The sequence below is a fragment of the Budorcas taxicolor genome, chromosome 11, assembly GCF_023091745.1.
Source record: "Budorcas taxicolor isolate Tak-1 chromosome 11, Takin1.1, whole genome shotgun sequence".
Taxonomy (NCBI): domain Eukaryota; kingdom Metazoa; phylum Chordata; class Mammalia; order Artiodactyla; family Bovidae; genus Budorcas; species Budorcas taxicolor.
The window spans coordinates 74,485,176-74,501,788 of NC_068920.1; the positions used below are offsets into that span (position 1 = coordinate 74,485,176).

The window sequence follows — 16,613 nt, forward strand, 5'->3', positions numbered from 1 at the left end:
TAGGACAAAAGGACCAAGCTGTGGAATGGTATAAGAAGGGTATTGAAGAACTAGAAAAAGGAATAGCCGTCGTCGTTACAGGACAAGGTAAGTTTGTGTTTACATTTATTTAGTGGCATCCCAAATTATATTCACGATTGCCCTGATTTCAGATATGTTTATCTAAATAAAAGTACTTAACAGATTTTCAAATGTTACTGTTACTCTTTCTAGACTTACAGTTGATGCTTTATTACCTGTGCTAAAAATGAAGTTATGACCAAATATGCTTTAACTTGATTACCTATAGCAGTAAGATAAAAAATGGTATATTACCTGTGTCCTCCTTGGAACCACGATTCATGATATTTTAACCCTATTTGTAGCCCTGGCTTTGAAACCTCATCCTTTCCTCGCTGTCAAGGCAGGGAAGGAGTAGTTAATCCACAGATCCCCCTTCTGCACTGTGGGTAATGCTTGACTGCATGTTAGAATATGAGCTGTAATGTTTTTTTTTTTTATTTACACATGACCTTTTAAAATCAAAGTAGTTATTTTTCATCTTTTTTGTCACATCAAATTAAAAACCAGAGTTTAATATTATCGTTAAGTATATAGACAATTTTTGCACATACTGTGTACTGAAGCATCATTTTATGTGCTTCATACTCACCATCTCTTTTAATTTCACCACAGCCCTACACTCTGAAGCTGCTACTGTTATCCTTATTTTTCAGATTAAAAACCTTAAGTGGGAAGAAGTTAAGTAACTTGCCTGAGGTCTCGTAGGCATGAAGAGGTAGAGTCAGGATTTGAACTCAGGCAGTCTGGCTTCAAAACCTGAATTCTTAAATACTGTATGTGAATATGTGTGATATGTGACACTATTAAATGAGTAACGTACTTCGGCTATCACAGCTCTGATGAATTCAAAAGCAGAAATTATAATACATGGGCTAAGAATCTTAGCCTTAGGGATCAATCCACCCAGTAGATATTTTATCTGGCTGACTGATTCTATAATTTATATCAGCTAATCTCCAATAACTACAATGTGTCCAATATTTACCATGATTTTTTCTGTCTCCTTTTTATTTTGACTATTTCTCTAGCTGGTCTCCTATATAAAAGAGAGCAGGGAGGTTGGGTCTTGGAGACTTTCATGAGTTTATGAGCATCACTTTATAAATTATGTACAAAATATATTTGCTAATTTTTGTCAAATGTATAGAAGAAGAGATCAAAGAAAATGAGTTAGTTATGAGAAAAATATTTCATTGAATTCAAGATGCCTTCGATTGTACCACTAAAAGAAAAAAATGTCAATTAAACTATTAACACATTCTCTTCTTAACACATAGAATTTGAATTTTAACCTTATTCAGTTTGCTGTCTTAATCTTATTTAGATATAGCTGTAATAGAAATATTAATATTTATGACCAAATTTTTGTATGCAGAGGCAGTGACAAGCTATGTTGTGACTGCAGTCTGGCTAATAGCATTAGTAGGTTGGCACTGGTGTTAAAACACTTCCCGACTTCAGAGATTTTTAAATGTAGGGGAAAAAATATGGCTCATAAGCCATGAAATCCATGAAATACCACCCTAGGTCTGATACTATCATAAGGAACTATAACTGATTTTTTTAAAGATATTATTTGAAAATGATATTTTCTTAATTTCTTTATAAAGACCATGACTTCTCTTGAGATTAGTTGTTGTGATAACTTATCTTGAAGCAGTGTTAGTAGGTAAATGTAGATATTTTAATTATTTTTTTCTGCTTTTTCTTTCAGGTGAACAGTGTGAAAGAGCTAGACGCCTTCAGGCTAAAATGATGACTAATTTAGTGATGGCCAAGGACCGTTTACAACTATTAGGTATCAATTAATGAATTGTATAACTGCAATGAGATACATTTGAAATCTGTGTTTAGTGAAATTCTAAATGTAGTTAGAAATAAATCAGTGATCACACTGGATCAATGGTCACACAAGAACACACTTGAAAATATGTTCTAGTCTTTTTTTTAACTCATGAAGATTTTAAAATACAGAAAAGAGCATATTGAACTAATTATCTGTCATTCACCTTTGGTAATTATCAGTTTATCATTGGCCTTGATTCCAGATTGGCAAACTATAGCCTATGGACTCAGTTCAGTACACTGCCTGTTTTTATAAGTTGACACAAAGCTGCTCTCATTTCTTTGTATATTATCTGATTGCTTTTGTGCTTCAGTGACAGAATTGAGGTGTTGATACAGAGATCATGTAGCCTGCAAAGCCTCTTAATATATAACTTTTGAAAATATTTTAATATTTACTCTCTTGCTCTTTACAAAAAATGTTTGCAAACCCCAGTTTATATCCCTGCCCACTTTCCTCAGCTTCATATTACTATTTTGAAACTATTTCTTGATATCTTTTTATTTCATTTATAAATAATTTATATTGTATCTCAAAAGATAAAGATGCTTTAAAAATAAAATTCCCAAAGTGAGAAGAATATACCTTATGTTTCCCTTCTTTCCCTTCTTCCCTTATTTCCTGTATATCATTTTTATTTTTCACTTTGCTTTGTACTTGGAACCTTCAAAAAGAAAACTCATTTCCTTATAGGTAATGAAGGTAATGATTCCTCCTTCTGAGGAAGCTGTATCAAATGGGGTCATGAACATGACCACCAGAGGGAAAAATTGCCAAAATACCATATCACACCTAAAAAAATAAATAGTTCTTTTAATACAAACATAAAACGAATAGCCAAAAAAGGTCAGTTTCTAGATTTAATATATAATGTGCAGTCAGTATCTTATAATTTAATAACTGCTACTTTTTTTTTATAATTGTGTGAATCTGGATCTCAAGATCTATGTTATATGTCTTTTTTTAATATACATATCTGTTTTTTTCTTTTTCTTGTGATTTATTTGTTCATGAACCAAATCTTTGCCACATAGTTTTTCCTATAGTCTCTATTTTGTTGCATGTATATCGATGTTATCTTTTCATATATTCTTGTCCTCCCTGTAAATTGATATTTGAATATAGAGCCTTAATTGGATTGAACGTAGATTTTTATTTTTTAATGATAAGACTGCTTGATAGGTGGTTTTGTGTTTATCCATCAGTAGTTCTTTAATGATGTTAGCAGTTGATGGCTTGTGCCCAGTGACATTGTAATTGTCATTCTTTTTATGTTTATCAGTTGAAAAAGGACTATAATGAGAAACTTCTCTTTTTCTATTTGATGGTATAGGCTTTGAAAATATGTTACGGTAAATCTACCCTTCAAACAAAGTGGAACTAAAACCCACCCTTCTTGGGTGGTTGGTTCTACCATAGCTTGAAGTGATACAGGTAGTATAGAAACTTGGCAAACAGGCAGACTTTATTTGTTGCTCTGCAACTTTGATAAATTACTTAGCATGTCTCAGTCTTTTTTATTTCATTTGTAACATGAGGCTGATAGATAATTATTATCTCAGCATATTTGTGACCAATATATTGTTGAGTAAGCAAGTACTCAGAAATGCTGATTTTTGTTCATCTCCTTGCCTGTGTGTAATCACCACCCCTGCTTTTGAGTAATATATATACATTTGTATTTTATTCATTCAGTCATTCATCCATTCATTCTTACATGGTCTGTTGAGTTTATAAATCCCCACCCCCACCCCCACATTGTTGAAAAAGAAGCCCTTACTGTTTTCAGATAGCTAACAAGACAGTGTTCCCCTGGCTCCTCTGGCTGACAGGGTTCACCTTCTTAAGTGAGGGTTACTGTGTTATAGTACATCAAGGGTTGTTGTAGTAAAATAATCACCTAGTTGTTCTAATTGGTCCTTTCTATGTGTTTTAGCTGTAACACCTTGTAGTATATATACAGAGTATCAATATATGTGATGGAGATTGTTTGATTATGGAACATTTTATAACTTGTTTTAAATTGAACAATAGCTGGTTTTTAATCTTTTATTGTAAGTTGTGATATGGTAAAACATTAGAAGCAGCTCATCAGTTTGTAGACTTGTCTTTAAATGCAGCTTTGTAATTTCTTATTTGTGTTATTAGAAAAATGGATAAAAAGGATATATGATAGTAATACAACATGAAGCTAGGTATTAATAGAATTAATATTTGGATGCTGTTGTTGTCTGTTATCAAAAATACGATTGTCCATTCATGAAAGACGTTAGTTTAAAAAAGAGAGGATGGAATAAAAGACATCATCAACATGTTCCTGTCTTCTGAGAATGCAGAATTTCTGGGAGTTATATACAAAAGACAAGTAAAGAAGAAGTGTGCAAAAGTGCACAGTAGAGTGTATTTGAGTATCATGTGCTGTTTAAAAAATGGAGCCTTTCAGAGGTGGGATGGCTGACAGGCATCCAATTAGGATGAAGAATGATATTGGGAGTTCCCCACACAGGGTTTGAGAGGATGTATCTTCTCTGATAGAGGTGGGGAAGAGTTCCTGTGTATAATATATCTTTAATTTAGTCAAAGTGAACGTTAGAGCAAAGGTTAAGTGTAAAATCTGCTATAAATAGAAAGGTAATTCTGGCACTGACTTCTTGGTATACTTGGCAGTTGCTCTTTTAAAAAAAGTTAGCTTTATTCAGTGTCCAGTTTAAATCCTTACTCTGTACCAGATACAGTACCAAGGGATATAAACTGAATTTATTTCTTAACTTGGGAAATATTTATTGGGTGGTTACCATATTGTAAGCATTTAGGATATAGACAAGGATCCCTGTGTCATAGAATTTATATTCTAGCAGGAGGAATAATGACAGTAGGCAATAGACATATAGAATAAACAAGTTATACCATGTGTTGCTGCTGCTGCTGCTAAGTCGCTTTAGTCGTGTCCGGCTCTGTGCAACCTCATAGACGGCAGCCCACCAGGCTCTGCCGTCCCTGGGATTCTCCAGGCAAGAACGCTAGAGTGGGTTGCCATTTCCTCCTCCAATCCATGAAAGTGAAAAGTGAAAGTGAAGTCGCTCAGTTGTGTCCGACTCATAGCGACCCCGTGGACTGCACCCTACCAGGCTCCTCTGTCCATGGGATTTTCCAGGCAACAGTACTGGAGTGGGGTGCCACTGATGGTGATAAATACGTGGAGAAAAGAAAGCATAAAATACAGCACAAGGGTTTAGGAGTAGATGAGAGGTGGTCTGAATTTTTAGCTTTACATAGGATGGTCAGGGTATGCCTCTTTGAGAAGCTGACATCAGTTAGTCTTGCAGGTGTCTGGGAGAAAAATGTCTGCGGAGAAGTAAGAGCTGATGCAAAGCCTTAAGAAAACACATCTGACATGTTTGAGTTTCCCTGGTGACGCAGATGGTAAGGAACCCACCTGCAATGCAGGAGACCTGGGTTCAATCTCTGGGTAGGGAAGACCCCCTTGAGAAGGAAATGGCAACCCACTCCAGTATTATTGCCTGGAGAATCCTCATGGACAGAGGAGCCTAGCTGGCTACAGTCCATGGGGTGGCAAAGAGTTGAACACGACTGAGCACACAGCAAAGAGACCAGTGTGCCAGAGCAAGGAGAATATAGTAGAGATTGGAGAGCTGATGGGGCAGGTGGGGACGGGAGGGTCTTGACAACAGGCAGAGTTTTAGAGGGCACTCTGAAGATCTGGCTTTTTACCACGTGTGAAGTGGGGTGCAGTTAGAAGGATTTTTAGGAAAGGAATAACATCATCTGACCTCTGTATAAAAAGGATCCCTGGTTGTGATGTTGCAAGAGTATGAGTGAGACAACTGTTATGGTAAGCTAGGGGGAAAATGGAGTCTTGGACTAGGGTGATACCAGGAGTAACCATCAGGTGAATTAATATTATGTTTGAAGGTTGAGCAAACAGATTTACTGATAGATTGGATAAAATATTCTGTTTAAGGCTCTTGATATAATGGAGGAGGCATAAATAGACAAATCATCACTGCAGGATGGAGATAAGTATGTATTTTGTGGAGATGGGAAAACACATGTCTGAGAAGTCTTCCTGGAAGAAGTAAAATCTGAAGTGGGGATTTAAAAAGATACATAAGTTATTAGTATTTGGGAGTAAGGATATTCCAGGAGGAACTAACAGCATGAACATAGACTGAGGAACAAGGAAAACCATGGTGCTGATGGAGATGTGAATTTGGGATTGCTCAGGCCTGAGAAGTGTAGGCAGATTGTGGCAGACCTCACTGGTCATATCAAGGAGCTTCAGTGCTGATCTGTGGGCAGCAGGAAGCTGTTAAAGGGTTTTAAATCCACGAGTTATGTGGTGAGATTTCCCTTCTAAGTAGATCACTGAGATGATTGTGTGGGGGTTGCCCATTAGGGGATCAACAAGCAAGGTGACTTGTTTTATGTTAAATCATTGGTTAATCTATGACCTTTAGTCATTCTAAAAGGAAGCATTAAACTAAGTTTACTTTCTTAAAAAAAAAAAAATGAACTGGAGCAGATTCGCATTAGCTGTGTCCTGCTATTGTATATGTGCATGTTTTCACACATACAAATGTAAACCCTACAAACAAGTTCTGTGGTTTTTCATTCTTAGTTATCAGAACTAAGGATTTGTTTCTATTTTTTTGGCTATATAATGAATGTTTACGTGACCTTTTTGTTAACATTGAAGAGAATGTTGAAGAGAGTGTTGATTGATAAATAAGATATTTACAAATCAGTTTTTTCTAATTTATGTCTTTTACCAACACAAATGGTTTCTTTCTCAGTATGGTGATTTGATGAGTATTATCTTTGAGAAAAATCAGATGACCTATCTGTTAACTAACAATAATAAAAGGGCTCCAAGGTATATTGTATCAGCCAGTTCTAGGATACAAAAGCTTTGTGCTTTGTGCAGAGAGGGTAGCTGCTATTTAACCTGTCCCAAAGGCATGTGTGTTTGTACCATAAACCAAGCAGGGCGCCTGCTTGTCTGACCTTAGAAATGAAAGTTTAAGAGAGTCAGTATATATGTGTTACGTTTCATTGATTTCTTAGTACTGGAGATAAGAATCAGTAATGAGAGACTTCCCTGGCAGTCCAGTGGCTAAGACTCTGTGCTCCCAATGAGGAGGGCCTGGGTTCAATCCCTGGTCAGGGAACTGGATCCCACATGCCTCAACTAAGAGTTCACATGCTGCAGCTAAGGTCATGCAGAGCCAAATAAATAAATAAAAATAAATCATTTAAAAAAAGAATCAGTAATGATAACTTGGAGTATTTCAATAAAATAGACATGGTCGAAATTTAGCCCTCATATAAATGAAGCCCAGGTAGGTCCGTTATGTGTTACTTTATTTAATCCTTGAAACCCTTGTGAAACTAATGCTGAAGCAAGTTCATACTAGTGAAGGAGTGAGTGGTGGAGCACGGTGTTCATCAGTCAGCAATAGGGGGTGACTTGACTAGGGAAAGACTGCAGCAATGATGTAGGGTGGCAAGAAGGTTCAAACTGCTACACTTTGGGGCTTCAGGTCCTAGACATAAAAGACCCAGATCTTGAGAGGATCACATTGTAATTTGAACTGGAGGGGAAGGGTAGGGTTGATATAATCCTTTAAAATCTTTGATTAATTTAAAAATAGATACTATATGCACATGCCAAAAATTTTGAGAAGTTGGAAAAGCATCCACCCCATACTATGTCCCAGCCACTCATTTCCGCTCCCCAGAGGCAGCTAGTATTTACCAGTTTCTCTGGGTCTTTTTTAGAGAGAATTTTTATATATACAAATATACATGTGTGTTTAAATAAGTGGTTGGGTACTGTACACACAGTTCTGCAGCTTGCTTATTCCTTTCTGCTTTGTTGCATTTCTTTTTTGCTGATGAGATGTCCTTTTGTTTTTTTTTTAATCTTTCCAGATCCTAGCCAACTCAGAGCCCACGTTCTCTGTAAAGTCTTAATGTTCTCTTTCTAACTCTATCCTGTTCTCCCTGTACAATGATTTGGATGTATTGGATATCCAGGAAATGTTTACTGGTGATAGTAGTGTTATAGAATTGCCTCAGGTTACCAAACCTGAATAATGCATATTTTGAATATAGTCATTCACTTGTTTATTTTTGTTGCTATTTTAATGTCTGAGTTTTTGCTAATTAGTTATGTTGTTAAAGATAATTTTATATAAATGCAAAATCCTTCGCTATATAACTTTTTAACACCTTGAATCATTTTTAATTTTCACATAAACATTTTTTATTATGTTGTTTTCTGTTTGTTTATTTTTTTTCTTTTTTACATCCCCCTCTGTTGCATAGAGAAGCTGCAACCAAGTTTGCAATTTTCCAAGTCACAAACGGACGTCTATAATGACAGTACTAACTTGACATGCCGTAATGGACATCTCCAGTCAGGTGGGTTTAGGTTAACTAACATGTCAAATAGTAAAGCTTGCATGCAAAGTAGAGTCCTGCTTAACCTGATAACGTTGATTTGATTTTACAGTGATAGATTTGATTGGTTTTTGTTCACACAGGGCTGTGTAGAAAATACAGCATCCTTGTTGTTCATGATATGTAAACATGTAACAAATAGGTGTAGCCATTCTCAGCATGTTATATTTTCATATTTTACAACCTCCAAGTTTTGAGATGATAAAATGTGAAGGTTCATTTTCCTAAATTATTAAGATGTTCTTTTGTTTCTATTTCATTTTGAGCTTTGGTGTTTTTTCCTATCGGTACCTGTACCAGGTTTTTATAAAGCAGTGTTTTTTGAGACAGTAATTTTAATTTTTTGATCATATATCAGTTTTCAGTGCATACACATTTCACTTATACAATGAGTGAGTATTTAGTCATAACCCCTGTTGGAAAAGTTTGAAGCTGAGTTCACACAGTGAGGAGAAACATTAGAATACTGTTACTCACTATGGGTTAAATTTGTTTCCCATAAGCTTTGAACATCACATAAGCTACTACAGAAAATTAGATGTTTTTTTGTCTTGTTTTGTTTGTGTGGAAAAGGAATCTTCATTTCGTAGGTTCCCTGACATCATGTCTAGTTTTATTGGTAACTTTTTCAGAATTAGTTTTGTGTCCAGTGCTTAAATTTTATTGAAGTAAATATTACTTTGTTCAAATTGTAACAGAAAACTTGTAGTATAGACCATAAAAAAACTGCTCTCTTTACTCATATGTAATAAAAAAAGTTTAAAGATTTCTTGTCTTTTAAATTTTTATTTAAATCAATTATATATAACTGATTTACATTGTTATATTAGGTCCAGGTGTACAGCATAGTGATTCAATTATACATATATCCTCTCTTTTCTAGATCCTTTTTCCATATAGGCCATTACAGAATATTGAATAGAGTTCGCGATGCTGTACATTAAGTTCATATTAGTTATCTACTTTATACATAGCAGCATGTGTATGCCAATCCCAATCTCTATTTGTCCCTCGCCGCCCTTACCCCCTGGTGATGATAAGTTTGTTTTCTACATCTGTAACTCAATTTCCATTTTTCCTCCCCTCAAGTTGTCTGATTCTTTTTCTTGCTCTCTAGCTTCACATTACAGGTTCTTGCTCTTCTCTGTGCTTTTTAACTAAAAGACCTGCTTTAATATTTCTTTCAGTGAAGTTTTGTAGATTGTAAACTCTCAGCGTAGTGTCTGAAAACACCCTCATCCTTACTTGTCTGGTCACCGGAATACAGAATAGATGAGAATTAACATTGTTTTTTCCTTCAGCATTTTGAGCCCTCTCAGTTGCCTGCTGACTTTTGTTATTTTTATGAGAAGTCTGCTATCATCCTCACAGTTCCTTATAAAAATTTTTATCCATTTATAATCTTAGGACTGTATATTTTCTGTTTGTAGAAATTCTTCTCCAGTCTCTTTTTTCCCGTTTGAAGTGAGTGATAAATACTTACCACCCTAGACGGATCTTGCTTTTATTCACACTTTGACTTTTAATTGTTGTCATACTCTTTTTCTGGATTGATTTCCTGGTTTTTCCTATAGGGTCTTTATCCTTTAGCTCCTTAAACAAATGGTGCAGAACATTGCATTTATTTATTGGAAAAGAACCCTTGTTTATTTTACTGTACTTAAAAAATTTTTTTTATTTTTTTCACCACACCATGTGGCATATGGGATCTCAGTTTCCCAATCAAGGATTAAACCCATGCCCCCTACACTGGAAGCAAGTTCCCTTCTTTGGAGTTTTCTTAAGCTACATTAAGGGATATTATGACAGAGCAACGATGAGGCTTTTGTCTTTAAGCGAGTCTTTTTTCTAGGCCTCTCTGATTTGCTGACTGATTTAACAGTGAACATTGCTATTAATAAACTTTGATGTTTGTTATATAGTATATGAAAATATTTAGAAGCAGTGAGATTTGAACATTTAAAGTGTATAATTTATGTAGAAGAGCAGAGTAGGTAGGCCACGTGACCTTTTAGACTTCTTAGAAAAGATCTTATACTTGTTCATTTATATGTGCATGCGTGCGTGCCCAGTCATGTCTGACCCTTTGCCACCCTTGGACTGTAGCTTGCTAGGGTCCTTTGACCATAGGATTCTCTAGGCAGGAATACTGAATGAGTAGTCTTCCTGACCCAGGGATCAAACCCACATCTCCTGTGTCTCCTTGCATTGGCAGGTGGATTCTTTACCACTGAGCCACCTGGTAACATAGATATAGCACGAAATACTTGGCATATTAACCACATCTTTATACTCTTTAAATTAAAATTGCCTTTTAAAACTCTTCTGGTGGCACAGATTGGATTTTCACACTGTTTTATAGTCTGAAAAGTTTAGAATGATGTGCTATTTGTCCCCCCCCACCCCCATACAGCCTACCCCTAGTGCCTTTACTACATTTTGTTTCTTTAATTTTTGGCAGCTTTTAAATAAAACAAAACAAAAAAAAAATTTTTGGCAGCTCTATTTTCTTGGTACCTTTTTTGTATCCTCCTCCTGCCCCCACAAATAGTTATTTCTTTTTATGACAAATAACGTGTTTCTTAAAAGAAAATTACCAGGAAAAGGGAAAGGCTAAACACTCATAATCTTGTCCACACCCAGTAACAATCGTTATGAATATTTTAGTATATATTCTGACTAAAGTCTTATTTTGAGATACTGCTGAAATAACAATAATATTATTAGCTTTCAAATTTGTACTGGTCCTTATATTAACTTTTATAATGTTTAGCCACAGTTTTCTGACCATGATGACTTTATTTTTTTCCTTGATAGAAAGTGGAGCTGTTCCAAAAAGAAAAGATCCGTTAACACATGCTAGTAATTCACTGCCTCGTTCAAAAACAGTTATGAAAACTGGACCCACAGGTCTTTCAGGCCACCATAGAGCACCTAGTTGCAGTGGTTTATCCATGGTTTCTGGCGTGAGACAAGGACCTGGTTCTGCAGCTGCCACTTATAAGGTATTTTGAGACAGTAACTTCAGTTGCTATGCTGTTGCAAACAAAATTTTGAACATGACAGTGCTTACTTAAATTTATTACAAGTACTTTGTAATACCTTAAGAGAATTGATAAGTTTCCACAGAGTTGAATGATTTCTTTTCCTTTTTTTGAATTTAGATTTATAAAAATCTAAGTAGGGACTTCCCTGGTGGTCCAGTGGCTAAAATTCTGCACTGCCAAGCCTGGGGACTTAGGTTCAATCCCTGGTTAGGGATCTAGATCCTGCATGCTGCAGCTAAAAGAAACTACATGCTGCAGTGAAAACCCAGTACTGCCAAATAGTAAATAAATACAATTTTTTTTAATAAAAAGAATAAAAAATAAAATCTAAGTAGCAGAGGCAACTTGCTACTAAAAAGCAAATCTTTTTTTTTTTCTCTATTATCTTTGAAGAAAATCTTGCTAACTAGGTGTTTTTAACAGTAAGTTTCTTTATCCAGTGTGTTTCATGTATTCTTTATCCAGTCTGTTTCTAATTTTATTTTATTTCTTTATTTGGCTATGCCATGAAGTGTGGCTTACCATTATCAGTTCCCAAACCAGGAACTGAACCCAGGCCTTCAGCAGTGAAAGCAGGGAGTTCCAAGCGCTAGGCCGCCAGGAAATTCCCTATAGGTCATTTTAAACTCGTTCTTTGTATAATTGTGTAAATGTACATAAATGTTTTGCAACATTAAACATACATACAGTTTTGTTACAATTCTAACAAGGATCAAAATTATGTGAATGTGTTGTCATAGAGCCTTTTTATTTCATAGTAAGTAAATCTCTCTGGATAAAATCTTCTATAAACCCACTTCATGCCAAAGGTAGTTCTATAGAGAATGCCATTTTATCTTAGAGTAAGTATACAGCTTGGGGATTTTTATATCTATTTTTTGCTACTTTTATTCTTTTAATTCTGTGAACATTAAAGTTAACTCATGTGAAAATTGCAAACATTATGTTGTGTTTTCACATCAAAATTTTGTGTCCTTCCAAGAGTACACCAAAAACAAATAGAACAAATAAACCTTCTACCCCTACAACTGCTGCTCGTAAAAAGAAAGACCTGAAGAATTTTAGGAATGTGGACAGCAACCTTGCTAACCTTATAATGAATGAAATTGTGGACAAGTAAGTATTGTCATCTAAAGCATTTTATGGAGTTTGAACATTTTTTATTGGCAAAATATATCATTAGTAAAATGGATAATAAATACCTTGTCTAATTTACATATTTAATTTTTATGATGGTTTTCAATTACTGTAAATGAGAAAGCCATTGCTTTACTAATTTAACTATAGTTTCACTCTTAGTTAATGTAAAAATGGCTACATTACATAGAGCTTAGACTTAATATTATAATAACTGAAGAATATTTATGTGTGTAGTTAACTGAAATTCTGTTTCTTAGCGGAACAGCTGTTAAATTTGATGATATAGCTGGTCAAGAGCTGGCAAAACAAGCATTGCAAGAAATTGTTATTCTTCCTTCTCTGAGACCTGAGGTAAGCACTTTATATTGTCATTTTCTTATAGTATCATCCATTACTGAATCCATAGTATCAATAAATAAATGAGCTACACTAGAATGATTAATTCATTTAACAGTAGGTTTGATTTTTTTTTTTTTTAAAGGAAAAATCATTAGCAGTTGATGTTGACTGTATTGGAGAGGAGATTGACTATAATGGTAACTAATTCCCAATCCGTTTGTAATTAAGTTTATAGGAAAAATAGGTAACAGGCAATAATTTTATATTAAGGTAAGAGATTTAAAATTAAAAGACAGAAATCATATTGGAGAAAAGAGAAATTGAGATAAAGTTATTTAGAAGAATTATTTTGAAGATACTAAGTGATCAAAGTAAATGAAGAGCTTGATAAGTGATGAGTAGGAGCCTAACCTTCCATCCCATAATTTTTTAACTCACTGAAGAAGTTAGGTAATCTTGCAATTGATAATAAATATTTAATTTTCCATATTTGGTATTGTTTTCGGTTTTCACAACTCACAGATTTCATATTTGATGCTATTCTGAAAAAATTGCAAAAAATAAACCTGAGGATCCAGTCTGGGTCAGCTGTTTCTCTTCCTTCTGAGCTTTCAAGTCTTTGTGGACTCTTTTACAAAATCTAGTGAACATAGATGTTATATGGCACGTTATTGTGAATACACTCTTGAACGTGTAAAGGTTGTGTGGCCCTACTTTTCTGTAGTCTTTGTCATTTTCATACTGTTTGTAACTCGTGAGTACCAACTATACTGACATTTATTATTTGTTGATTGTATTTTCTGTTACCTCTTGCTCATTCTAAGAAGCAGTGTGCAGGAAATCACTGGTTTAATATACTAATTGAATATCCTTAATAATAAAATAATAAAGGTGGAAAGCATTTGTCTTTATAGTAGCCAGATTTGTCCCTTGTACCACCTCAGGCCACACTTTGAGGAAACCTGTGATGGTTTGTATTTTGGGCTAACGTTTCCCCCTGGGGCTATATATAAGCATAGTAAATGCACCAGACTGAGTATTGACCCAAAAAATGCCTGTTGAAAGGATTCATGCAACCATAGACCTGAACAGGATCTTAGCAGTCATTTAGTCCATTTGTTGCCAAAGAAACTAGTCCTAAGACCTAAATTTGTTTCTCTACATCTTAGTTAAGTGGTAGATCAGTCTCAAGTATGGCCTTTATTATAAATGATTTGCTTCTTAGGGTACAACAATATATCTAAAATTGTAAAGGTAGTAAGGAAATATCTGGACTGTGGTAGAAGTCATTCAGCTTCTGCTCTATGCATAACTTTAAGGAGCACATCTAAAATGGAGAGTAAGGTCAAGCAGCATATGAATTTACATTTAGGAATATTTCCATGGTAGGGCCATACTATTTGAAAAAACTGTAATTTCAAAGTTGAATAACCTAGGCTTGGGCGGGTCAGAAGCCTTAGTAAATGTACTAAACTGGAGCTTAAGGAGGAATGGCATCTGAGGTAGAGCCAGATCTCAGGATTTGGACCATTTGTCTATCTCTGCATCTGCCAATTTGAACATTTTTATAATTCCTGTTAAGATTCCCAAGAAAGAGAATATGATTACCCTAGCTCATCTTTTCACGGTAGACTGTAAAATGGGTCATGGGTCAGAGCTTATTTCATAAAGCACCTTTATTGTGCAACAGGTCAGCTTTATTCTTAATTCTCCACAGTGGGGAGCTTGCATGGATCACAGTGGGGACATTGTTAGGCTAGATTGGAAAGCTGGGTATGACAGGCATCAGGATGAGTTTCATTCATTTTTTTTACAGTGCTAGAATTTTTATTTCATCTTAAAAACACGGAATCCTAATTTTGTTTTTGTTCAGTCACTCAGTCATGTCTGACTCTTTTTGATGCCATGGACTACAGCACGCCAGGCTTCCCTGTCCTTTACCACCTTCCAGAGTTTGTTCAAACTTACATCCGTTGAGTTGGTGATGCTGTCCAACCATCTCGTCCTCTGTCATCCCCTACTGTCCCTGCCTTCAATCTTTCCCAGCATCAGGGTCTTTTCCAATGAGTCAGTTCTTCACATCTGGTGGCCAAAGTGCTGGAGCTTCAGCATCAGTCCTTCCTATGAATATTTAGGATTGATTTCCTTTAGGATGAACTGGTTTGATCTGCTTGCAGTCCAAGGGACCCTTAAGAGTCTTCTCCAACAAAACAGTTCAAAAACATCAATTTTTTGGTGCTCAGCCTTATTTATGGTCCAGCTCTCACATCCGTATACTGGAAAAACCATAGCTTTGACTATACAGACTATTGTTGGCAAAGTAGTGTCTCTGCTTTTTAATATACTGTCTAGGTTTGTCATAGCATTTCTTCCAAGGAGCAAGTGTCTTTTAATTTCATGGCTGTAGTCACCATCTACAGTGATTTTGGAGCCCAAGAAAATAAAGTCTGTTACTGTTTCCATTGTTTCCCCATCTATTTGCCATGAAGTGATGGGACCCGATGCCATGATCTTAGTTTTTGAATGTTGAGTTTGAAGCCAGCTTTTTCACTGTCCTCTTCCACCTTCATCAAGAGGCTCTCCAGTTCCTCTTCTCTTTCTGCTGTTAGGGTGGTGTCTTCTGCGTATCTGAGGTTATTGATATTTCTCCCAGCAATCTTGATTTTGACTTGTGCTTCACCTAGCCCGGCATTTTGTATGATGTACTCTGCATGTAAGTTAAATAAGCAGGGTGACAGTATACAGCCTTGACGTACTCCTTGCCTAATTTTGAACCAGTCCATTGTTCATTCCAGTTCTAACGGTTGCTTCTTGACCTGCATACAGATTTCTCAGGAGGTAGGTTAAGGTGGTTTGGTATTCCCATCTCATTAAGAATCTTCCATAATTTTTGTCATCCACACAGTCAAAGGTTTTAGCATAGTCAGTGAAGCAGAAGTAGATGTTTTTCTGGAATAGCCTAGCTTTTTCTATGATCTAATGGACGCTGGCCATTAGATCTCTGGTTCCTCTGCATTTTCTAAATCCAACCTATATATTTGGAAGATCTCAGTTCACGTACTGTTGAAACCTAGCTTGAAGGATTTTTGAGCGTTACCTTGCTATCATATGAAGTGAGTGCAATAGTGCAGTACTTTGAACATTCTTTGGCATTGCCCTTTGGAATTGGAATGAACACTGACCTTTTCCAGTCCTGTGGCCACTGCTGAATTTTCCATATTTGCTGGCCTATTGAATGCAGCACTTTAACAGCATCATCTTTTAGGATTTGAAATAACTCAACTGGAATTCTATCACCTCAACTAATTTTGTTCTTAGTGATGCTTCCTAAGGTCCACTTGACTTACGATGTAACTACATTCAGATAGATATATCTTTCCTTTTCTTCTTTTCCTTTCACTTCTTTTCTCAGCTAGTTGTAAGACCTCTTCAACAACAATAATTAAGTTACTGAATACTAAAAGTGGCTTGAATGAGATAAATAATATTAAAAACACATTCTTGAGTTAATTTATTCTCAGAATTACTTAAAGCAAATACTTTAACCTTTGTTCATTCAAGATGGTTTTCAGTAGTTAAATGTATAAGCAAACTATGGTATATCCATAATAATGAAATATTATTCAGCACTAAAAAGAAATGAGCTATCAAGCCATGAAAATACATAGAGGAACATTAAGTACATATTGCTAAGT

At 35.4% G+C, this 16,613-nt stretch overlaps 1 protein-coding gene across 4 annotated transcripts in view; it reads left to right on the forward strand.

Annotated features, from left to right (window-relative positions):
- SPAST (spastin) overlaps positions 1-16,613 on the forward strand; it is a 50,092-nt gene that overhangs the window by 15,130 nt on the left and 18,349 nt on the right. The window contains exons 2-7 of one of the 4 annotated variants that reach the window (XM_052649692.1): positions 1-87; positions 1,778-1,861; positions 8,258-8,353; positions 11,210-11,397; positions 12,422-12,555; positions 12,837-12,930. In XM_052649692.1, the coding sequence (XP_052505652.1) occupies positions 1-87; positions 1,778-1,861; positions 8,258-8,353; positions 11,210-11,397; positions 12,422-12,555; positions 12,837-12,930 (683 nt within the window). The remainder of the gene's footprint in view (positions 88-1,777; positions 1,862-8,257; positions 8,354-11,209; positions 11,398-12,421; positions 12,556-12,836; positions 12,931-16,613) is intronic. The other 3 variants (XM_052649693.1, XM_052649695.1, XM_052649696.1) reach the window with 3 other exon arrangements.